At 38.2% G+C, this 25579-nt stretch overlaps 1 protein-coding gene across 1 annotated transcript in view; it reads left to right on the plus strand.

Moving 5' to 3' along the window:
- The first annotated feature begins 295 nt into the window (after positions 1 to 295).
- Positions 296 to 25579, plus strand: part of aqr (aquarius intron-binding spliceosomal factor) — a 68031-nt gene continuing 42747 nt past the window's right edge. Inside the window, exons 1-16 of the mRNA XM_028438376.1 lie at positions 296 to 388; positions 756 to 851; positions 3831 to 3887; positions 4682 to 4722; positions 4810 to 4845; positions 4925 to 5045; positions 5194 to 5334; positions 9384 to 9452; positions 9633 to 9733; positions 9843 to 9919; positions 11229 to 11293; positions 18967 to 19083; positions 19197 to 19310; positions 19604 to 19707; positions 22804 to 22906; positions 24698 to 24818. Of these exons, the coding sequence (XP_028294177.1) occupies positions 768 to 851; positions 3831 to 3887; positions 4682 to 4722; positions 4810 to 4845; positions 4925 to 5045; positions 5194 to 5334; positions 9384 to 9452; positions 9633 to 9733; positions 9843 to 9919; positions 11229 to 11293; positions 18967 to 19083; positions 19197 to 19310; positions 19604 to 19707; positions 22804 to 22906; positions 24698 to 24818 (1351 nt within the window). The 5' untranslated portion in view covers positions 296 to 388; positions 756 to 767. The remainder of the gene's footprint in view (positions 389 to 755; positions 852 to 3830; positions 3888 to 4681; positions 4723 to 4809; positions 4846 to 4924; positions 5046 to 5193; positions 5335 to 9383; positions 9453 to 9632; positions 9734 to 9842; positions 9920 to 11228; positions 11294 to 18966; positions 19084 to 19196; positions 19311 to 19603; positions 19708 to 22803; positions 22907 to 24697; positions 24819 to 25579) is intronic.

A 25579-nucleotide genomic window follows, 5' to 3' on the forward strand; every position in this document is an offset into this window, starting at 1 on the left:
AATATTATAAAATTTGCTTTGTTAATGCTCCTTTTAAAGAGACTCAGAATTAAAGGGCTAAATATATGATCAAAACAAGGATAAAAGTATTTATCGCCCCCTTGTTTATATTTATTTTTATCTAAAAACAGGGGGGATATAATTGTTGTTACTTATTAGTAATCATTATTCTGTGTCTTCCAAAGATCAAACTAAGCGAGTTTGAAATAGCCTTATTTTTCAACATTTTAAGAAACAAGTAACGCGGAACCTTTGTTTTTAGCGCTGGTGACGCAGGGGGGACATTAATGTAAGACGCACTCTTCCCGGAAGTGATTCGAAATAGCCGCGTTGTAGTAGTGTAAATGTGTAAGCAGCGGTCTCCGTTAATGTTGTGATAAACTTTGAGGTTAGTAAGCTCACATTTTTAATAATTTGTGTAAACACCGGTTTAACGTGTAGTGGTGACGTCATAGTAATAGCTACAGAGTGGGTTTAATAGACGGCTTATTGTTCATGTACCTCAGTCGGAAAGCTAACGTTAACTGTTTGACGTAATGAAAAGAAAGCACTGTTTAAAGTTGTAAACCACAGTAATAATGAATTATTATTTTTGTTATAATTGTTTGTTACAAATTATAGCTTGGAAAACGTATAGTGTAATATTAAGGTGTAAATTATTATTATCATAACAATGTATCGTTTTATGTGTTATTGTATTATTATTGTTTTTGTTTTTTTAAGTTTTTAATCAACATATTATATGGTTGCCATAGAAGCTGTCAGTGATGGCCACCACAGAAAAGGAAACCCCAGCAAAAAAGATTGCGGCACCGTCTGTTTCACAGATAAATGCAGACTATGTCACACAGGTAATGTTGTCCGTGTTGTTTTTCATATATGATTGTCATATTTTGGCTCCAACTGCACAATATGAGAATTAGTGTGGGATAGATCGTCATGGTGTTTCAATACAGTATATGTTCTATGTTTCATAAAAAGCTGGTGATCAACCCTAAAGTATTGTCAATATAAGGTATACAGTAAATATATATGAATTCCCCATCAGTAGGTAGATACTAAAAGACATTGTGCCTCAATCATTATAGAAGCACAAGATCTTTTTCTATTTTCTGTTAAAGCTAGTGCCTTTGACCCAATATCTAGTCCTGCTCCATGAGATAAGAACTTCTGGTCTTAATCTACTTAAGTTTCATATATGAAGGTGAAAAATCTCAAGAATTTTAAAGTCAGCAAAAAAAAAAAAAAAAGCTAGAGCTGAACTTCAATATGTAATTTTTATTTTTTATTTGAATTTTTTAAAAAATGGTATATTTATGTTAAAGCTTGTCCCACTTACGCCACTTGGAAGGCCACTTTTCTTTTTTGTTTGTGCCTTATAATTAATTATTTTGATTAATTAAACCCCAGAAGACTAAATCTTGGCGGTCACCCTCTCCTGCTCCATTCACGGGATTTAGAGAAAGAAGGGGTGAGCAGAGCCCAGAAAGGAGCCTCCTCATTGGCTGCCGCGATATATAGTGAAGTGCGAGCACGGTGCAAACTTGTTTTCAGTCTTGGACTAACTTTGGATGCGCAGTGGCTGTTTTCCTTCTAGACAGGTAATCTAATATTCCATTTTGCTATATTTTGTGTGCATCCTTTTGCGTGGTGACACGTTTTACCGGTAGTGCACTTTCAGTTCTCGTACGTGATTTAGTGCACTTCCAGAGAGGAGGAGACTGGGAGGGATTATCAGAGTGGGGGGCGGTATTTACGGTTCAAATTCAGCCATGCCCCTCTGTCATGGTTCAAGATTCAGTGCAGCTTTAATGGGCTAACTAGGGCTGCACAATTAATCACATTTGAATCGTGATCATGATTTTGGTTGCCACGATAAAATGAACGTGATGGTCGGCAATATTTACATTTAAAACGAGAGCACTCGGAGAGTGCAGACCTCCGCCAAGTAGCTGATTTCCACCCATATTGTGATTTAAAGGTTACAGCGCGTACTTCCCTACCACTACTACATTACCCATAAGCCACCTTGCATTACCCATCAGCCACCGCGCTGAAAGGAGCAGGCACATCCGCCCATGTTATGAGTGGCATTTTCTCATTTTTGGTAATCCAGAACAAGACCGGTTCCTTGTCCCATTATCAACATTTCCTGAAAATTTCATCCAAATCTGTTCATATCTTTCCAAGTTATCTTGCTGACTGACAGACAGACAGATAAAAGCGCTCATGCAGTGCAGACTTTCGAAAAGGCCCAATTTCGTTCTTAGTTGTTTCCATCACTGACAAAATTTGTCATACTCATAGTTAAGATATATTGACAAAAATACCGCAAAATGGGGTTTTCCATGTCAAAATTGGCAAATTTCAGCCTGCTGCCAAATCTACATTCTGGATCGGATCCGTATGAAACTCAACATTTTGATAGAGGTCACAACCCGGCATCAATCCACCAAATTTGAATGAAATCAAAACTTATTTAAACTGTATAGGAATTTTTGAAATTCGTAAATGGGCTTCCCAATGTTAATTTCCAAAAATCGCTGAGTCAACAATCTGGATGGGATCCGGATGTTGCATGTCATTGCCTGACATCATCCTGAAAAATCTTGAACGAATCAATGAAGAGCTGACGGAGATATGAGTTTTAGAAAATTTTGCTAAAGATAGGGAATTTAGCTATTTTTCCAAATTTTTTGTGACCTTGATCTTGAACCTACCTTCACCAAAATGTACTGGTCTCATCTGTGCCCAAAAACCAATTCACAGGAAAAAATTGAAGTGGATTCGTCAAAAATTGAGGACACTACCGTGTACACAAACAGACGCACATACAAACAAACATGACGACCAATATACTTTTGAATGTGAGCTGTTTCCAATGAGCTGCATTTCGTGAAAGCACTCTGTAATAGTATATTTATTCAGTTAACCCTCGGTGCATTTTAAATTCTTGTGTTAATAATTAATAATAAAAATTTTGGCCATTATTTATTCTACAATAAATTAAATAATCGGAAAATCTGTAAATTTGAATCCAATATCCGATATTCATTTTCAGGCTAATATCGGTCCGGTGTCGATATTGGATCGGGACACCCCTAATAGAGGCAGTCTTTATCATTGTTTTTAATGGAAAACATAAAACTAAGACAAACTGAAAGTAATTGGACCAAAAACATTAAGTGCCCGTGAATGTCCAAGATCCTCTAATCATATGTTCAAGGCTAAAGACTAAGACTGATTTACTTTTTGTTGCAAATGACCATAAACGATAAAAAATTAAATATTCTGGTTTATTTTGCCATTACTTTTGTTACAAAAGAACATAAACAATAAAAAAAAATGTACGTATATGCACTGTATATGTTTGTATAGTATTCTTACATAATGAAAAAACAAATATGAAGATTAAAATGTTATTTTGTGAAGGAGGGGTAGGCACCTATAAGTGCCTTGAACTTCAGCCTACTCCTTATGAGCACTTTCTCCTTTAAATAGTGTTATGTATTGTACATAAAATGTTTTTTTTATGTTGCTCAAATAAATAACTAAACAACAGTGTGAGAAAACTCATCTGCTTGTAAGGCAATGAGCTCATGAATAAAGGGAGTTCCAGATAAAGGCTGGAGTCAGTGGTAGTCATGTTATCCCTGTCCAACAATGAGTAAAGAGGAAGAAAGCAGTGGTCCATCATGATCTGCCCAGTGATAAACTGGTATCCTGATACATAATATGTAACATAATATTGTTTGTACTATGTTTGGTGTTTTTTTGCTAGTCAGTGTAATATTCAGCACATGTTGAATGACTATTTTTGTTTTTTCTAGCTGGCCAATAAATATTGGGCACCGCATGCAAAGAATAAGCTCCCGTTTGACCCTAAGGTGAGTAATCTAGATAGAACTTTCAATTAACATGACTCATTTCAATGATAATTTACAGAGCTGTGTAATACAATATTGTAACATAAAAATTGATGATCACAATGATGATTACAAATGGTACGAGTCATTTTTTAAAAAAAGGATCATTTATTGAAATTAACAAAGGTGATGTAGAACGACAACAAGTAAAACATTTAACAAATTATAAAAACAGGTGATGTAGAACAAGAACAAGTAAAAAAAAAAAAAACAAATAATAAAAACAGGTGATGTAGAGCAAGAACAAGTAAAAAATAGAGTGAGACATCTCATGAAATATTATGAAAGAGAACTGTTCGTCCTTGTCCTGAAATTAGCTTTGACAAAGGTTGGCCTGACTGAAGATACATTATTAACAGGATTATTGAGTATAAATATATATAATTATAGTATTAAACACAAAAAGAAGCCATGAATAATAGTCAATTCTAACACAACCCCAGAACATAAATTAGCAGAGGAAAATAACTTGTCAGCCAGCTGCTTGTTAAATACAACTGCGACAATAACACGTGGAACCACGGAACAACGTCGGCTAAGTTAAAAAGTTAAAAGATGCTTTGAAAGTTTAAAACTTGCTGTTGGGGTTGAAGAGCTTCCTTCACGCTCTGCTAGTGGGGGGAGGGACTCTGTGCTCTGTCCCGATACACGTTAAACATGCAAAAATTGTCCGGTTAAATCGTCCGGCCGATGAATCGGTCGATCACTAAAGGAATAGCAATTTAGATAAACTCCCAATTCTCCCTTTCTTACAGGTTTTGGAAGATGTTTATGATCAAGAAATTCTTCAGTCTAAGTAAGTGATAAATACATCTATTGTCACTTGTGCTGCTTTTGTGTTATAAAGACAGAAAGAATTGTTTACTCTCTGATTTGTTTGTAGATTTTCCATCCGAAAAGTTATGCTTCTCGAATTCAGGTATGTTATTTGACTATGTCTTTTATAATAACCAATAAACACTATTGATGACCTATTACACTGTTTTTACCTCTTTTAGCCAGTACCTTGAAAACTATCTTTGGGTAAACTACACTCCTGAGGTCTCCAGCAATGCCTTCCTCATGTCCATTTGTTGCATCATCAATGAGAAATTCAGAGAGAACGTTCCCGCTTGGGAGGTACAGAAAACTTAGCCTGTCCTACTTTTATTTACCGATATTTGTTAAAAGTAATATATGTTTGAACACTACTCCCTTTTCTTTTGGAGATATTCTGTGTTCTGGTGATTTGATTTGATTTTTTTTATTTTTGCCTGATGTTCATCAGGTGTTCAAGAAGGAGCCCACTCACTTTCCTTTCTTCTTCAAATGTGTAATGGAAGCAGTGCTGGCAGGCACGGAGGCTGGCCTTAATCTGAAAGAGCAAACAGTGCTACTGGTTTTCATGGATCACTGCTTCAACAGCCTGGTGTGTACAGCCTTTAACCATCATTTCACAACAGAATATTGGTTGATTTTTTATTTATTTTTGTGGAGGGGTAAAAAAACCCCAAAAAACGAATAAGTCGCATCTGGATGTAAGTCTCATGCCCAAATGTATTTGTAGTGGTTTGGATACGTTGTGCCAGTTATTATAAGGTATTACAATGGCAGGCCCAGCCTATACGCAGACTAAGCAGCTGCTTAGGGCCCCCTGGCCACTAGAGGGCCCCCAACCTGACAACCCCACTTGTATGTTACTGGTACTGCTGTGCATTGCGTGCATCAAAACTGGAATTGCCTACTACTCTTAAACATGTTCATAAATGATTCCTTACCCCTTTAACACTGAAAGAATATCTTTAATATTACGTGAATATCTGTAAAAGTCACATTTTTCTATTAGCTCTGTCTGCTATGCATGCCAACCAACCACTGTGTTACCAGCGCCCTCTGCTGGTCGAAACAAATATCTGACGAAAATACAGTACACTGACTATAAGGGAATATCTATTATGAAAATAACTAATAGCGTTCACGTTTTTCATGTTGTAGGCTTGTCAATCACTAAAGCTTCCGAGTTTCCTGGTTTTACCCCTTGACCATGTTTATACTTTTTATTTACGTTAATTTTTTTAACTTTTAAATGTGACCAGCAATGGCTTGTTTTAAGATTCACTAGGATTTAACTTTAGTGGAAACAATTGATATTATTTATTTTAATTGTAATATTTTTGGGTTTGTTTAAACCGTATTTCAAGATTGTTCCTTTTTTAACACTCTACGTTTTAGTATAGTTAATACATTGCTTATAATAACACAGTTTAGTCATAATTTCAGAATTCCTGTCAAATTAAAAAAAATTTTTTTTAACCAAAACACGGTGGGCCGTTAGTGGGCTTCTCTACCACCACTGGTGTTTGACTTTGTATGCACGAAACAGATATTGTGTTTGTTTGTCAATTGACTCGGGTGTGTTTGGTCTGCAGTGAGATTGAAATATTTGTTACCTTTTTGTTCAATACTTAAATTTAGAGTGATTACCTGTGTTCTCTGTTTGCTTTACTTGAATTTAAAAGCGCTTTACTATTTTACTTGACTTTTGACACGTAATGATTGCATGTTACAAAAAATAAAAGCAGGAATTGCAGAATTTTTTTGTCTTTTCAGTTTAAATTGAGGTTTTTTTTTTTATTTTTATTAATTCAGTTCATTTCCGACATGGTTGCAATCACAGAAATTCATTTTGACATTCAGAGCAGAATCACATCATTGTTTTTTTTTTTTGTTTGTTTTTTGTCCTTTTGCATGCCGGAAAGGGCGACGGAAAAAAGAATTATGCTTATCCAGATCCGTCCCCTGATTTGAACACAGATAATTTTACATCAAACCTCGTTTCTTTCCTTGTCAAACATTCTCATCTTCTTCATAATTTCATCATTAACGTTTTTTTTTTTCTCCAAGTGGGAGTCATTGTATCGACCAATAAACCTGTTAAATTATGCCGATGGCCTAAAAATGTACATATAATTTGCATCATTGAATAAATTCACACCCCCTAATTTTCAAACTGAAAATGTTGCAACTTTTACCTTGGAAATTTTGGTAGCCAATCTATCAGTAACGTGAGCAAAGTATCTGAATATAGTAGCCCACCTTTGGTCATTACAGTGGATAGATTACCTGGTAATAAGCCGGTCTTATATTGCATTATTTATGAGCATTATATTAGCATAATTTCTCTATTAAATTGAGGTTGTCGGCTTTTAATTGAAAAGTGGTTTATTGCATTTACCGCGGTGAATGTGAGGAGCAGCGGTGGTGATGAGTATTGTTCCTGTAGATATTTATGAGATCATAAAGTTCAAGGTTGTTAAACTTGGCAACAGTTGTTATTGTAATTTCAAATTCCAGTTATCATCATCAATCTAGCTGTTTAAAGTCTGGGTACTCCCTGAATAGGTACTGAGACCATCACAGGCAACACACATTGTCAGTTATAGTTAATAACAATAACACCTTTATCCACATTTTTAAATTAGAGATTTTAATTACATTAACTAAGTGCAAACTCCTCCTAAAAAGATGATTATACTGTAAGGAGTTGTTGGTGACATCCTACTACTACTTTAAATTATTAGGATGTCTCCATTAACGTGCACAGGAACTAATTGACCTACCTTTCCTGGGTGTTTTGCATATTAATGAGTAACAGCTTCAACATTGCTATAGATTTGCAGTGTTTATGAGAACAAATTCTTCTATCTGTGAGTTTTTGATTGTGGATGGAACGGCCTGGCTCACACTTTCTGCTGTCATCTCAAAAATCATCTAAAAAAATGTTCGTCTAGGGTGATCTCAGGACTCCTTGGAGGCTAGTCAAGTTCCATCACACTAAAGTCGTTCATCCATGTCTTCATGGACCTTGTTCTGTGCGCTGACGTGTGCATCACTAGGGGACGGGAGGCTCGGAGTTTGCAGCTGCTTCACAATAGACTCACTCTACACATACACACACTGTTCCTGATATTTTCTCAAAACCACAGAACGTTTGGATCTCTGAGGAAGTTTCTGCACACTGTGCATATCATGATCTGCTGACTCAGCTCTGTGATTTTACATTTCCTACTCATTTATTGAGTTGTTTCTGCTGCTGCTGCATATTGTTTCATTAAAATAACACTAATTATTGACAATGAAATATTTGCTTAATGACTTACTGCAAGAAGAAGAAGACGACAAAACCTTATCAAAGCAGTCTGCGTTCCTAGGTGATAGCTTCGCCTTTACAGTGGAAATGTTTGCCAAGGACCCCCTAAAATGCTTATTAAAAACACTTTATAATACTACTATTTTTATTAATTAGCTATAATCCAGACCTGTTTAAACATTAAAAATGGCTTTTTAAAATTCCTATTTCAATCTTAAAAATGTGACATTTTCTGAATTTATAAAAATAACAAAGTTTACACTCCTTAATAGGGATGTCCCGATATAACTTTTCTCACTTCCGATACGATACCGATATTGCAGCCTTGCGTATTGGCCGATACTGATATAGATCCGATATCAGCATGAATCATACATACTTTTATGACTTATTTTATAGTGTGGAATGTTAGAAAAGGCTTGATCAAGTGGTGGTACTCACACAGAGAACAATAGTCAACAATTCAAGTTCACCTCAGTTATATTTTACTGTCAGTATATGGTGGGAACAACTGAGGGCGGGGACAAAAACAGCCAAAACTTATGGGAGTGCTTATATCGGAGATTTTAAATGCAGTCCGATATTCGTTTTCTGGCTGATATCGGACCGATATCCGATAACAATATCGGATCGGGACACTCCTACTTCTTAATCAGATTTTCTACACTTGCATTCCTACTTGCTATTATAGAATTAAAATTTTTGTTTACATTTTTGTTACGTTATCTTCTGCCAGGTCATCATTGCAAATGAGAAATTGTTCTCACTGATTTACTGGGTAAATAAAGGTAAAGTTAATTAATTAACAAAATGCAGAGGATGAACATGAGTGTCTTCACATTAATAAGTGATCGTACGGATTGGAATATAAATATACATTTATCAGTAAGACTAAAATGTATGTGGGATATTTTGGATTTGCTTTCACTTATTATTTTGGTCATTTTCTTCCATGATGTATCACAATTTTAATTTTGATGAGCCAACCGATAACTTGCCACCTCTTCAGACCCAAAAACTCCCATAAGGAAATTGTTTTAAGGCAGCATTTAAAGTCTCCACTAGATGGCAGTATTAAGTAAGCATAACCCAAGCCAACAGAATAAAGCACACTGAAGCACTGCAGATAGACTCCCCTGAAAATCTGATGCCTAAAAATAAAGCCTCATAAATATTTTTGCAACCGACTTTATAATTTGAGGAGTTTTTATTTATTGCATTATGCACATTATAAGGTGAAGTGTCATAAAAGTTTGTCATGTAAATTGTATTTTAATAACCTTCTCTCTCTCTCTCTCTCTCTCTCTCTCTCTTGGCCGTGCTCCCAGGAGGTAGATTTAATCAGAGAGCAGGTGCAGCAGCTCATCTCTCTGCCCATGTGGATGTGCCTCCCACCAGTAAGATATCACATTATCCTCCTAATGCGGTTTATTTGGTGGGAATTGGCTCACCCAGTGATGACAGTGTTTGATCCCATCACACACAAGCATGAGCTTCCTCACTGTCACCCCCAATCCTCCTCTAAACCCTCTGAGTGCTGAGGGTATTTTTTATATTTTTTTTCTCTGTGTTTACAGTCCAGACTCCAGCATGAGTTGAAGAAGAGTCCCAAGCTGCAGAAGTTGTGGAATCTAATCAAAAAGAAATTTGACAAGATGGATGCAGCCGCAGCCGAGCAGTAATTTATTTCCTTTGTTCACGTGTTTACAGGAGGGTCTACAATACATGCTAATAGATAAATAGATTTTTTAATTGTCATGTGCATTCTGTGTTTCTTTTTTTTTCAGGGCAACTAAAGAAAGAACCTTTCTCTCAAAGCTCATTAAAAAGTTTCATGAAGTCCTTAAGTCCATTTCACCCACAGGTAATAATGAAGGGAAAAAAGTTATGTTTTATCTTTTAAAGTTATCTGTCAGATTAGCATTATATGTAAGGGTGTGAGGATACACTCGACCAACGATTCGATTCCAATCCCAATTTTGTTTTTATTTTCTTTAAATTCAAATCAAAGATTGGGATGTAATGATGCTCTTAACTCCTTACAATTTGAATATATAGAGATCATATTTTGGAGAAAAAATACAGATAGTGCTGTCAAGAGAATTAAAAAAAAAAACTCATTCACTACCATTCATTTTCAGAATGGCTACCCCCTTCACTGCCAGCCATTTTAGAGCATTTTGACTGATTTTTAAAGACCCACAGAATATTTTGTACTATGACATCTGAAATCTGAAACCAGATTCTGGAAGATTAGTCTCTATTTGAATTTTTGTTTTTGTTTTAAGCTTGTTTCGTTCTTCCATAATCAGCAGTTGAATATAGGCAAGTTTCACACAAATTGCCAATTTCTGACAAAAAACTGAGAAAAAAGGCTTTTTCTGAAAAATCCTGTCAGTGACTTAGAAACTAGAAACTGACTTGCTTTGGGGACACCTCAACATTGTTTTTCTTTTATAAAACTACAAAAACAACACCAAGACCGGGCTTTTGATGGCAAAATTATTAACATTTTGTTGTCTGGGTCAGAATTGAATGGATTTCTTACTGTTTTTTGGTCCAAGTGTATCAGCATTTATTGACACACTGTGACGGTTCTTTATGATTGTATTTGTATTTTCCCAAATTTCAATCTAAAACACTGCCCATTGTGCATCATATTTCACTCCTCCTACTCATTGTTTTGGGTGCACTCTTTTGTTTCCCAGCCAAAGGTGTGCACCAGCTGCTTCCCCAGCCACCGGCACTAACCACCATGTGGTAATTCAGGCCGACACTCGGACCCCCTACCTGAATGCTAAAAGCAGAATGTGTGTGTTTAGATAGAATTCAAACTTGACAGATTGGATTACAATCCTAAACCCAGCAGGGTCCATCACTCCGGTGTTTGCTGCATACCTCAGCCTCTAAGTACACAGACACAGCACTGTGCCTAATGAGGGCCGAGGTCCCAGGGTGCTGCTGTTCTGGCCATGCAGCATCTCACAGTGCAGCTCACACAGTCAGCATGGCACCTCAGGGCTGTCAACATCCGTTAGCTGCCCTCGTGTCCTTGGTGAAGAATACACATCCTGCCGCCTTGGCTTCGGATGTTAATCTGATTGTGTTTATTTCTGATTTCCTCATCTAAAGTGAAGAAGTAAACTCAATGATCCCTCCTTCATTTTCCACAGGGCCTGTAAACATGGACAAAGTGCGTTACTGCGAGAGATTCATTGAGCTCATTATTGATTTGGAGGTAAGACTCCGCCTCTGCTTCCATAAACACCAGCCAGAAATAATGCCTGTTCACAATTCACTTCAACTATTCTGTATTTAAAGTTTATGGTGAAACATTAGGCTCTGATACAGTAAGTAGTTGCAGAATTGTTTACATGACACTAATTTAGCTTATTTATTCTTCTGTTGGAGGAGCCAGGCTAGCAATGTGTTTTTGCTGACGGAGTTTGTATCTTGTGCTTCACATTTTGAATTACTCAGCTTAGCATAGAATACAGCTCAGTCTAACTGTGAGCTTTCTAGGCTAGGTATTTATTGTGTGTTTGAAATATATCAACTTTTTAACAGAATGAACATGTTTTCACCCTTTTGGTGCTCTAGCTATTCTGCTGTTCACACATGCTTAAATCAGTGGTTCTCAAACTTTTCTCAAGCCCCACCATTGCCCCCAAATAATCCTGACAAATAACACATTTTAAAATGTATTGAACTGGGTAAATACCCATGAGCATGATGGTGCCAGTGTATGTGGCCGGCTGTTTGCTGCTCCTGCAAAGTTTGGTGTTTTTGTTGATTTTTACCATCGGCACTACACAGATCCAGTCTCTGCTGGGGTATGATCGCCAGTATCTCCTACTTTTATAAGAAAGTGTCAGAGATTTGCTTGCGTTCCTGGCGGGGATTCCGCATCACTTGTAACGGTATATAGCCCTACCTTTACGGCGGAAGCGTCTCATCCTTTTTCCGTGCCCTGGCATTTCCTTGATCCCATCAATGCCTGCCTGGTACCTGTCACTGGCTCATCAGAGAGTTTCACGTTCCACCAGACCACAGGCCCAAGCTCTCACAAGGATTGGCTTGGTGAATGCTAGATCTCTGTCAAATGAAGCTCCCGTGGCCTGGATAGAGACCTGTGTGATAGAGACTTGGATCGGTCCTGGTGAGTGCAGCGCTTTGGTTGAACTTCTACCTGCTGACTGTTTGTATTTTAACCATCGGGTCGTGGAGGTGGAACGGTGACAGTTTATAAAAATGATTTCAAATGTAAGTAGCGCACTGTACGACCACCCAAATAGAACAAGGACTTTTTGAATGACTTTTCCGGTTTCCTGGCTAAAATTATGCCCAAGTATGACCGTGCCCTTTTTCTCTGTGATTTTAACATTCACATGTGCTGTCCTGAAAAGCCTAGGACTTTTTAAGCCTTATTGACTCATTTAATTTGGTGCAGTGTGTGTCTGGTCCTACACATGAACATGGACACACATTAGATCTTGTCTTTCTTATAGGGTATCTGTGCCAAACTTGGAGGTCTGTGACCATGTGATTTCGGATCATATGTCTGTATTGTTTGATTAACTTTTTCCTGTGCAGCGGTTAAATCTGGAGCTCCTGCTTAGAGACTTAACTCTTTTAACTCTTTTACTGCCGGTCAGTTCTCTCAGCTTTTGATGGGCTCTGTGACTGTCCTCTCTCTGTTAATACAGAGGAGTTCAGCTCTTGGTTTTACTCCTGCCGAGCCATACTGGACTCCGTGGCTCCTTTAAAAACTGTGCAGCCAAAAGTTAAATCTGAGCCCTAGTTAAATGAGCGAACTCGCGGAGCTAAATGGGAGTGCCGCAAAGCTGAACATAAGTAGAAGAAGGACAAGCTGCGGGTTTCCTTCCAAATCCTAAAGGACTTTTGGCGCTGCTATCAAAGCACTGTTAAAGAGTCCTGAAGAGAATACCTGTCAAACATAATAAAGTGCAATCGCCACAACCCATGTGTGTTATTTAAAACTATTGACTCTGTTCTTAACACCCCATAGCCAGTCAGCTTAGAGGCATCCCCTGAAATTCGCAAAAGCTTCCTGCACTTTTTTATAGATAAGGTTGCTACTGCTATGGCCCTCATCTCAGCTCCTCCAGCTGACCCATCTGACCCCGTTCCCTGTTCTGCAACTTTTGACAAGTTTGAGCTTGTGTCTTTGTTGTTTTTAGAAGATCTGGCTAGCAGTAGTAGTAAGCCATCAAAATCTCCCTGTGACGCACTCTCTCCTCGTATTTTTAAAGAAGTTTCCCCTAGTATAGGGCAGTCAGTTTTAGCTATTATTAACAGCAGCCTGTCTCCTGTTCCCCTAAGTTTTAAACTTGCAGTGGTGCATCCCCTACTTTAAGAAACACGGCCTTGATGGCAGCGTGCTGGCCATTTTTTGACCCATCTCCAAACTTACTTTTATTTTTTAAATCCTGGAGAAAGTTGTTTATGCGCAGTTTAATTCATTTCTGGTTGAGCAGCATAATGTTCTGGAGGTCTTTCAGTCCGGCTTTAAAATCCGGCATAGCACCACTGAGTCACCGTTATTAAGAGTTTTTTTTTATCATATCCTCCTGGCAAATGACACTGGTGACCATGTCATTCTTGTCCTTTTGAACCTAACTGCAGCCTTTGACACTGTGGACCACAATGCCCTAGTGGCTGCGTCACCTTGTGGGCATCTCTGGTTTGGCATTGGAGTGGTTTAGGTCTTATCTGGCTGACAGAAGCATGAGAGTTAGTCTTGGGAATTCAGTGTCCACTCCTGCTCCACTGTTGCATGGGGTTCCACAGGGGTTGCTTTTAGGGCCTCTTGTTTTTTCTTTGTACTTTCTGCTTCTGGGCTCCATCCTGAGAAAGCATGGCATCTCTTTCCATTGCTATGCTGACAACAACCAAATATATGTGCTGCTGAAAAAGAAAAATGCTTTCTCTCTCACACCACTTTTGGCATGTCTTGAAGGCATCAAAGCCTGGATGGTCTTAAAATTTTTAAACTTCAATGAAAAAAAAAACAGAAGTGGTGGTGTTTGGCCCCAGTGGTCCTTGTGATTCCCTTCCTTTTGATTTGTTCCCTTTAGCAAATTATGCAAAGCCAAGAGTTTTAAATTTGGGTTTTAAGATGGACAGCGATTTTAAATTAGGCCGGCAAATTAGTGCTATAGTGAAATCCGGCTTTTTCATATTGGGCAAGTGGCAAAGGTGAAGCCTTTTTTTTCCACAACAGCTCTTAGAAACAGTAATCCATGCATCGCGGCATGTAGTGCACTTTATTTTGGAGTCAGCCAGTCATCCCTCACGCATCTCCAGTTGGTTCAAAACACAGCTGCTCGCCTCCTAACTGGGGTACGTAAGAGCGAGCACATAACCCCTATACCGAGGTACCGAGGTCCAAATGGAAGCTCGGAGTGGACAGAGCTTTCTCTGTTGCAGCTCCTAAGCTGTGGAATGAGCTGCCATTACACATGAAAAATGCCTCATCACTGTCCAGTTTTAAAACTGCTCTTAAAACACATTTTTATTCCTTGGCTTTTAACCCAGTATGAAACTCTGCTCCTGTTTTAGTGTCCTGTGGCTTGTCTCTTTTCAATGTTGTTTATAATTGAATCAGTTTTTACAACACTTTGTGCCAGCAGGGCTGCCTTAAAGGGCTCTGTTGAGTTGAGTAACAGGGAACAAGTGATATCATATTTCATAATAAATAAAAAACTAGATTTAACCAATTACTTACATAAAAAATGTAAAAAGCACAGTAGAGAGCAAAATTAACTGTGACATCATGTTTCATTTTGCAAGTAACATATTTCATAAATACAGTAAATCAAAACTCAAAAACTGAATAAAATAATCACCTGGATAAGTGCAGTAGTCAAAAATACAGGAAATAACCAAACTTTTTGCAATCTGTACCAAGAAATTTTTTTTTGCGTCAGCTATTGAAAGTGTGTTTATTGTTCCGCTGCATTTCACATGCTGAAATAAATCGTAATTTCTTTGCTTAAATTTCATGTTACATTTTGTTCCCGGTTGCATATCCTATGCAGTCTAATAATTTAAAGGAGCATAGGGCAGAATCTAGAAATCAGACTCCGCAGGAATACACATCAAACGTTTGTTTATCACTGGAGCACAGCTGATACTGTGGATAGAGGATGGATACCCAACCGAACTGGTGTTCGGGTTCGGTCACATCGTGTTGTTTGCACTGCAGCGTTCTTCCTTTCCAGCTGCAGCTGTGATCCACGGTGGATGGAGAATGGAGCAAAGGACAATTTTAAAGGAATACACCAATGGAACATTCCTTTTACTGCACAATAACATGGCTTATCTTCTTCTTTAATACATGAATTATGTAAATAGATCCGATGGGTGTCTTGCGTGTCTCTTGTTTGTGTTTCACTTTCGCTTGTTACTCGTGCACTGATCTGATGTTGACATTAGCAGTTGTTTGTTAATAAAATTGGTGCTTACCACTAAAACAAATGAGAAAATGCGGCCCGATCTACACTCTAACTGTGACACGGTTATTTATTTACTCGCCGTTCATCTGACTGTTTACTGCAAGACCTGTGCACATGCCTCTGCCTGCATCTGTGGAACCAAAAAGTAGTTTAGTCCACTCTGCGTTCTCCAAGCAGTCTTCTTCTCATTCGGCTTTATTTCCGGTTTATTGGTACGCCTCTCAAAATCATTGGAGAGACGTACCAGAACAGCAGAACTGTACTGCTGTTTGAACCCCAAACAGAAATACAAAATGTATCACAATCTGTTCAAGGCAATAGGGAGAAATGTGTGTGGGATCACTCTCTTTCGTTGTGAGCGCTTCATCACCCATTACCATTAAAAAAAACTTAAAATGAATGTTTATTTTTTTCTCAAATCCTGCCCTATGCTCCTTTAATGCTCTTTTAATTCCTGCTACTTAGGCTATTCATTATTACTTTCAATCAATCAATCAATCAATCAATCTTTTATTTGTATAGCGCCAAATCATAACCAGTGGTATCTCAAGACACTTTACAGTAGAGCAGTCTTAAGGACGGACTCTTCATTTTATGGATACACACATATGCATATATACTTTCTTTGTGCGTAGGTGTTTTGTTTAGTGTTAATAAACATTGTCAATAAAGAAAGCTTTTTAAGAAGATTGGCATGAAATTGAAAGTGTCCTCCTGTTTGTCACGCCACACCTGTCGTACCTCAAGTCCCCACCACGGGGTGTGCCACACACTTTGAGAAGCACTGGCTTCAATGGACATGAAATAGTCAAAAATCAGAACTTAAAGGAGAACCATTTGGGAAAAAGTGATATTTTTTTCCCACTACTCAAATTCCTTAAGTTTCAAACCTTCAAATGAGGCAGACCTCCAATTACTTTAGGACTTCATAGATTTCATGTGGCTCATTGCTGACAGGTTGGTCTTGCTTTTCCTGGCAGCAGCCAGTGACCAGCCTAAGGACTGTCTCTGGAGACAATACCCCACGTTTCAGCGCTGTCCTTTACTAAAGCTCTGTTGCATGAGATCTGATAGAAATCTGAAAATTAATGCAGGAAAACACAGATTCTTGTTACAGTGGCCGTTTCATGTTGGCTGTCAGGGCTGTGGGGAGATCAAAGATGGCAAGGACGGTAAACGTTTCTGTTCCCTCAGTGAGTCGGTATAACTGGCTGCACCTGCTGCCTTTGAAGTGCAGCTTTGAATGGATAAAATGATTTTGCCTGTATTTTTCATATCAACACTCCACTTTACTAATATGTGTGTTTTCCCCATCTTTCTTTTACTCGCTCTCTTTGTAGTGACATTCTGTCTGTGACCCACCCTCCACCCAACTTCTGTTCAGCAAGATGTTACAAGATATTTTCATTTACATTTCCACTAAAGTAACTGTTTTTCTGCTTTGATAGCCTGCTATTTTCACTTTCACAGTATGTACGTGTGCTACAAAAAGGATGTTAGGAATTAAATTACTTTAGCAATAGTCCATTTTCATGTGATCTTTGTCTCAACAGCAGCTATTTTTGTTTTTTTTTTTCTAACTGATCGCAACAAACTCAAGAAAGTCAAATGCGTTATGCAATAAGTACAACTTTAATGAGGCAGGGGTTGTATATACTTGTGTTTGCATCGTAAACACGAGTTCACAACTGATTTCCTTTGTAATTGTATTCTGATGTGCTCTGTTACTCTGTAGCAGTGTTTTTCAAATGGGGGTATGTGTATCCCTAGGGGCAAATGATGGCACTACAAGGGGGTGCTTAAAGGTCCCATGTCAAGGTTTTTTTTTACCCATTTCCATTTGTTCTAAGAACCCCAGAAACATAGTATTTGAGGTTTATTTTCCCAAACTTGCCTGTTTTCCAGAGTTTTAGCCTATGAAAAGTCACTTTCTGAGCAACACTACACAAACAGGCTGATTTGCTGCCTACTTATGCATATTCACGAGTGGGCGTGTCTATAGACAGGACACTGACTTCCTCCTCCCTGCATGGTGAATGTAGGGCCAGAGGATGGCCCGCCCTCCTCCCACCCACTCTGTTGTTCTCATGCTGCTTTATAAACATGAGACAGAGCGTGACGGTGGGGAGTTCACCGGTACATACTGTACATAGACTTTAGAAAATACATACATAGTACTGCGCGAAGGATGCTGAAATGCTCACCTTCGTGGGCGTATCTGTTTACATGTCAATCATGGCAGAGCTTCCTGGAGGCGTGGCTTTTCCAGCTCAGTCCCGCATCAAATTCGTCATCAAAGTGAGAATGCTTCATCAAATTGGAGCGAGTTGTTTGGGCTCAAAAGGAGCAAATCACCCTCTAACTAACGATTGACGGAATTAATGAAAAACACTTTGGGCATGTGTGTGAAGCCCAAATAGCACTTTTATGATGTTTGAAGCACAGAAAAGTCCATTTAGCTTAACATGGGCCCTTTAAGAGAGAGAGAGAGTGGAAAATTAACAAATAAAGTGTCGGTCTTGGTTCCAACCCAGGCGTGAGATGACCGGAAGCCACTAAATCAGTTTTTCCAACCTTGGGGTCAGGGCCCCACGTGGTGTCACCTGGAGTTTAGATGAGGTTGCCTAAAATTTCAGAAAAATGTAAATAGATTTTAGAAATTATTTTAATTTTTTAAATTTTTTTTATTGAAACAACAGGGAATGCAGTATGAATACAAAAAAGCTGTTTAAAAAATTCTGAGCTCAAAAATGATCAAAAACTAATTCTAGAAAAAAGTGTCTTTGGGATTGCTAGAAATTCTTGATATTGATTTAAAAAAAAAGGTTAGAAACCACTGCACTAAATAGTGTTTTTTCCACTTACAAAATTACATTCTTTAAAATGTGTTATCACTCTTTCATTCCATCATTATCCTCAGTAGTTGTTTTAAAGTCGTTTTCTAAGCTAAATGTTATAGCTGGACAAAGAGGGTACCTGGATTGTGAAATAAGAGAAAGCGGATTCAAAAAAGTTTGAGAACCACTGCTCTATAGAAAATAAAACAAAAATTGAAACGTCTACCGGGGCAGGGAGTGCTAATTATCCCAAAGTAGGAGGGTGAACCACATTTGTAAAGCAGGACACATGACCAATTTCTAACAGATCCCCACCTTTATTACATTACCTTACATTACCGTATATTATCAAATAATTTGTCAACAAACCTTTATAACTAAGTCAAAAGAGCTTCCAGGTATTAGTGTTGTCTCCCAGTAACTCTTTGCTGTGCACAGTGTGATCTTGTAATAAAACAGGCCAGCAGTTCTATGGAACAGAATCACTACAAAGTTTCTGCACACATGAATGGGAAGTGGCTTGTTCACGTTCTTTGATTAGTGCTTTCACCCAGACTTTAAGACGTTTTTTATGTGAGCATCTGCTGTGTCTGCAGGCGCTACTCCCCACCAGGCGATGGTTCAACACGGTGCTCGACAACGCTCATTTGGTGGTCAACTGTCACCTTTCCAGCCTCAAGCAGATGGAAAAGGAGGGACACCTGTTCTGTCAGGTACACAACACAACTAAATATACACACACACACAAATATCACCATGCTGTAACTTAAATGCTTTAGGATGTGTGTGTTTATGTAAATATGTGTCTGTGTATATAACATTGCAGTTGCTGGATATGTTGAAATTCTACACTGGTTTCGAGATCAATGACCAGACAGGAAATGCCCTGACTCAGAATGAGATGACCACCTTACATTATGACAGAATTACCTCACTGCAGGTAAATGCAATTTTATGGATACACACATGTTCTTATTTGCCAATGTTTCTAAAAACATCCTTTAAAAATATATATTTCTTCAAGCTGTAAGAACATCATTATATACACCTAATTACATTTTCCTGTCAATCCAGCATTCTGCTTCACCCATTACACTTTATTGTTCTTAACCAAATATTTGCTACCTCTCTCACTGTGAAAGATGTGCTGGTGGGATACCTCCCTTCCTTTTATCAGATACTCAGAGCTACCTCTGTCATTTATTTATTTATTTTATGTTCTCTATCTTGCAGAGGACAGCCTTCTCTCATTTTCCAGAGCTGCGTGACTTTGCTTTATCCAATGTGGCAGCTGTCGACACTCGAGAATCTTTGACCAAACACTTTGGTCCCCTCAGGTAAATGTTAACTAATGGAAAAGCTGTGAAAAAAATAAGTAACACGTTGTAGTTTGATAGTGCACAAATAATAGGAAGTCATTTCCTCTGATCTGTTAATAATGCATCACTGATGTTTATTGTTCAATGTCTTTACTTGGAGGTAGTCGACCACCCTTTCCCCCTATTTATGCACTATATTTAGGGCTGTCACTTTAACGCTTTAATTGCGATTAATTAATTACAGGAAAAAATAACACGCAAAAAAAAATAACGCTGTTAATCACACTCCAAACAGTACGGAACCTTTCTCATTTCAAGAGTTCCCGGTATACCCATAATGCTGATGCACCGACTACAATACAAGACGGACGACTGCCGAGTTTCTCAGCTTTGTTTGCATTAATTCTGGCTTAAATAAAAACACAACCCCCCTCTAGCACCTCAATGCTAAACATGTAGTAGCTAGTACGGACAGTGCTAACTGCAACATGCTCCGAGCACGCCATGTTGCCAAAACTGAACAAGAAGACAGGGATCAGAGCCAAAATGAATAAGTCCTGATGTTTTATTTCATTTGTATTTTCTATTATTTGGAGATTGACTGAAGTACACATCAATATTCATCCTGATGGTCAAAACTAAAGGTGGCAGCAGTTCTTGGGACTAGTCTAACATACAGAGGAATATAAATGTCTACACCTGCATCTGTTCAAGTCTGTTAAAAACAATACATTACTTTATAAATACACTTTGTTATATATCAATCTTTTGATCTGCCACAATAATGTCATTAAAATGAAAATACCTCAAGTTGAGGGTGTTTCTCAGCAATTTTTAGGTGCAATTCAGAAATAGATTAATTAATTACAGAATATAATTAATTAATTGCACAATTTTTTTGACCTCTTGACAGCACTAACTATATTTATTCTCGTATTAATTTAATGCCTAAAGCCTCCAACTTAAAACATGTAGGTTTTACAATATGTGCAGCTTGTCCATACCAATCCACTTCAAAAATAAATAGCAGATGAAATACAGCCCCACACAGTCACTGTGCTGCTGTGCTGTAATACAGGAGCACCAGCCTTCCCCACCAGCCAACGTCTGTGCTAAATGGCAGCTAGTGAACCCGAGAATAGGCAGCTGGTAGCAGCCAGAGAAAGAGGCACGCCTCATTAATTTAATCGATTTGCAGTGGCTTGAGAATAAACTCTTTGAACAGCTGTGTTTGTCAGCTCATATTAGCTTGCCAAAGAGGCGAAAAGCAGCTTCACTTTGCTCCAGTCCATGCGTGTCTGCGTTTTAATGTCTGCATATGTGAACGGTATGAGAAAAGACATTGATGAATTGCTCGTTAGTACTTCATTACTTCCAAGTCTAATAAATCTTGGCATAAGGACATGTTAAGACTACCAACCCAACTGTTTTTATTATATGTAATTGTGCTAAAATTTCCCAAAATGCCCTTGTGTTTTGTGTTTCCACGGTTTTTAACTTCTCTTGTGGATTATGTATTGTAATATTGTTTGAGTCAGGCAGAAAGGTTTGAGCCGAGCTGAGCTGAATCAAACTTCATGTATTTCCTAAAGCGCTGCTGCTGCTGCTGCTGCTTTCCCTCCAGAATTACAGTTTTGAATGCAGTTTGAACCGCATTGTTCTGCGCTTCACAACTGTCACCAAAGCAGCTCCTGGGTAACTCTAAATATGCCGATCAGATTTAACGAGTCACTTTTCATCCAAACAACTTGTGCTAATGCCAGTTTATTCCAGATGTGCTACCCTCGGGCTAAGCCCCCAGTCACCCGCCATCTGAATTTATCCGTTAAGTCTCCCAAACACACAAACGCAGCATTATTGCATAGCCTCCCCATGCTCTTTCTCTCTCTCACACACGCACACACACACAAGCTAAGCTAAGGCATGACTATGTTTTGTGAAATAGGTCGTTTGAGGGCAAATAGAATGAATTAAAACAAAAAAGGTCACAGACAGTTAAATACTAGCACAGCACAAACTGATAAGTCATTTGGCTCTTCACAAAGAGTGTAATTAGATCTGTTATTTTCTGTTATATGAAATCTGATTATTTAGCTTGTTTTCTTTAAATGTTCCAAAAGAAACATAAACTGATAAACCATGACATAATTTGACAGAATGAATTTTCTTAATTCATATTAATTTGAATTGAACAAATGTAGATGCATGATATAATCATCTGTTGATAATGCTTGAAGGTGTCACGCTAAATTAACAGATTGACATGGAGTTATCAAAAGCAATTACACATGTATTTATCCTAATAAAGCTGTTATCTAGATTCTTTGACGCAACTGTCAAACCAGCAACCGTGACCAGTTTGTGTCACATCTTCATGCTCGCCTCACCTTGTCAGCAGCTTTGCTGACCTGGAACCTGTCATCTCAGTGCAAGTTGTTGTGCTGCTGTTTGTTGTCCACATGACCTATTCCAGGTCATCCACTGGGTTATCAAACTGCAACAGTGGCAGAAATGCCACCCCAGTGCCCAAGCATGACATGACAAGCCTCAGAATGAATGCACACACACGGCTCACAGTGGGCCGCCGAGGCCTGTCACAATGTGTCCAGATCCTGTCCTTCGCCGCTCACACCAGAGCCCGTCCCATGTCACAGTGCGTCAGCATGATTAAAACAGGTCTGTATTCAGAGAGCCACGCCTGAGCTTTCTGAGACAGAGATGGGTTTTGATTTTTATAATCCTGTCTCATCAGCACACATGCTGACGGAGCAGGAGTGCAGCGTCAGAGCAAACAGATTGCACCGCAGTGCTAATAAGCACAACAGATTTGGTAAAGTAGGGAGAATCTTCACGTGGAAGACAAAAATATGCACGTTAACATGGAATTAATTCAGTCTGTGTATTTTTTCCAGATCACATGTGCACCGTGCATGTCATTGTTCCTGTTATCAACTCAATCTCCTTCATTTCACTTGTTACCAAGTTGTTATCCTCTGACAGCAGTTGGTTACTATCTGCTTTTTGTCACCACGGCTTTCAATAAGTGTCAGCTCAATTTGCAGAGGCTAATGTTCAGGCTGACTAACTACTTGTTTGTCCTGTTTTCCTGTGTAGCCCCAATATGCTCCACCAGGTGGCCTCATATCTGTGTTTGCTGCCAGAGCTGCCTGAAGGGCAAGACACCACCATTGACAAAGAGGTTCTGCTGGAGCTGCTGGTAAGTGTCATGGTAATAGAAATAGTACAAACTGTGTGTTTGTAACAGGGTTGGGGTCAATTACATTTTCAGTTACAATTACGTCTTCAATTATTCATGTTCAATTAAAATTCCATTATGATTACGGTGACTGGCATTATTTCCAATTACAATTAAAATTACCATTATGATTTCCCCCCTGAAAAGCAATTACATTCTCAATTACTAAAGCTCAAATTCAATTAACTACAATTACTGAGCCTGAAATGAATAACAACATAAAATGTAACCTTCCTCTTATGGTAGCTTTCTGTTAGCATCTCTTAGTCAGTTTTGATCCATGTCTTAAATCAGCTGTAAAATACACAAAAAATATTATCTTTCATCCAATTCGTTTTTAATCTCTTGGTTACCTTGTTATTTTTCCTTATCCATGAAAATTTATGGTATTAATATTTTTGCTGTAGGCTTTTTTTCAGTTACTATACCCCTCGATTTATTTCTCTTTTTTCTTTTATGTTAAAATGATCTTAAAGGGAACTGACAGGTAATAGGAAAACTTGATATGAAACCTATTTTTTTTTTAACGACATATGTTAAGTCATAGAACTGTAACATTGTTCCACAGGTTTGCATTCAATTAACTTATAATTGACAGGTTTTATAGAAGTCAATTATCAGAACTCATTTCCAATTCAATTACGATTACAGCAGCAACAGGTTGTTTCAATTACATCATACTTGTTATTAATGATCAATTACGGAATTACAATTATAGTTGACACATCCCTGGTTTTAATAGAAAGTGTCTATTTGTACGGTTGCCGTACAGACAACCCCCGGTGCTATTTGTACGTTTACCGAAGTACTAGTACGTAGCATCTTAGGTTTAGGGTTAGGTTATAACCCTATATAGCAAACATTTTTAGGTTTAGGTTTATGATTAAGTTTATTCTTAGTCACGTGAGCTAAACTGGCCAATGACTGACCTATGACGTGACCTCAACTAAATGGGTATCCAGGATCCAGATGATATATTTTGACCTTTAGCTGCTGGCTGCAAACCACTTCACTACCCCTTCCCTCTTGTTTTGGTCTTCTAACTTAATTACTGCATTCAGTGAATATTTTAGGCGGGCATAGTGAAGACAGCCCTGATGAGCTAGAGAAGCATTTGTTTATTTCATTTCTCTGTAGTACCCCCTTGAAAAGCTTAGGCTAATTTCATGATGCTTTCCCTCCCCCACTCTCCTAATTTTCTTCTTAAAAGCCTCTTGAGAAATCGGTTGGGCCCTTGTTTTGCTCCATGTCCCAATACACACTCAAACATTTGCTGTAAGGCTCTTCATCAATATGCGTGCTTCTAGGCTTTCCCGTAGTTAGTCATAATTACCCATGAGAAGCAATAGAGAAGACATTTGGTGTTTTTTTTTTCTGATTTGATTCAAGTAATCTAAACCCTAAACATATGTCTCTGATTAGAGAATTGTGGGGTTTAATTTTTGTATGCCTGGAGTTGTCCCTGACAACCAGCATTTCTGACCAGAAACTAAAAAGCCTTAAATGCTACTAAGCATCCTCACGGACGCGCTCCAGGAGGGGGAACGCGTTTTCATTTTTTTGTTTTAAGAAGCACTACTGCAGCAGTCCCAAAGCTAGACCGAGAACACCGAAGTTGGTTTCAGTTGTGCAGCTTACATCACACATTTTTGCCCAACAACACGTGTTTTTTGGGGGGATTTTTGAAGTTCCTCAGATGACTATGGACAGAGTAAGAAACTCTTTTGTCTCTGCGTCTTTTGCCACATCCAGGTCTCTCGTCACGAGCGTAGAATCTCTCAGATTGAGCAACTGAACTCGATGCCTCTTTATCCAACTGAGAAGATCATCTGGGACGAGAACATTGTCCCAACAGAGTACTACTCAGGAGAAGGTGAGCATTTTAAACGGCATGCTAACTTTGCTTGGGGTTGGGGTTGCGCGTGGATCCCATGGGCGAAAATGCAGTCAAGTTAAAATGTGAGCCCAAAAGTGACATTTTTTTAAAATAAAATTACCGTAACATACGTGATAAAATTGATTTTGTAATACCTTAATTTTTCTTTGAGACCCAGTACCAAATGGTCCACAGATCTGTACCGGTATGCAGCCCGGTAGTTGGAGACCATTGCTCTAGATTTGTCTCTCTCTAGATCAGTTCACATTACCTGCAATCACATGTTGTCAGTGGTCTGTTCTCGGGCTGGCATTAATCTAGCGATTATTTTTTCGATGCGATTGATTTAATAATTTATTTTTCCAGTTCGATTCGACTTGATTCGATTATCAATTATCTCCCCATTAATTGACTAAAAGTAATTTATACATGTTGATATACATATCTAAAATGAAAAAAAAAAAAAAACATGAATTCCTTAACATTGCAATATAAATGTTTATTGCTCTTCGACCCAAAATTCCAAAATAAAGTTCAAGTAAGAATATAAAAGTACAAAATAATGCATTCAGAGTCAGAGGTAACATTCATTAAAAAATAAAAGGCAGTGGGAGCCAGCAGCCTGTCATGGTGTCCTTCCTGAACCAACAGAATTTAATATTTATGTTTAACACATAAACCTAACTTACTGAAAAGAAGTGCATCTTTTAATTTTTCATTCACATGAAAACAACAACTTAAAGTAATACTCTGCCACT

The sequence above is a fragment of the Gouania willdenowi genome, chromosome 22, assembly GCF_900634775.1.
Source record: "Gouania willdenowi chromosome 22, fGouWil2.1, whole genome shotgun sequence".
NCBI lineage: Eukaryota > Metazoa > Chordata > Actinopteri > Blenniiformes > Gobiesocidae > Gouania > Gouania willdenowi.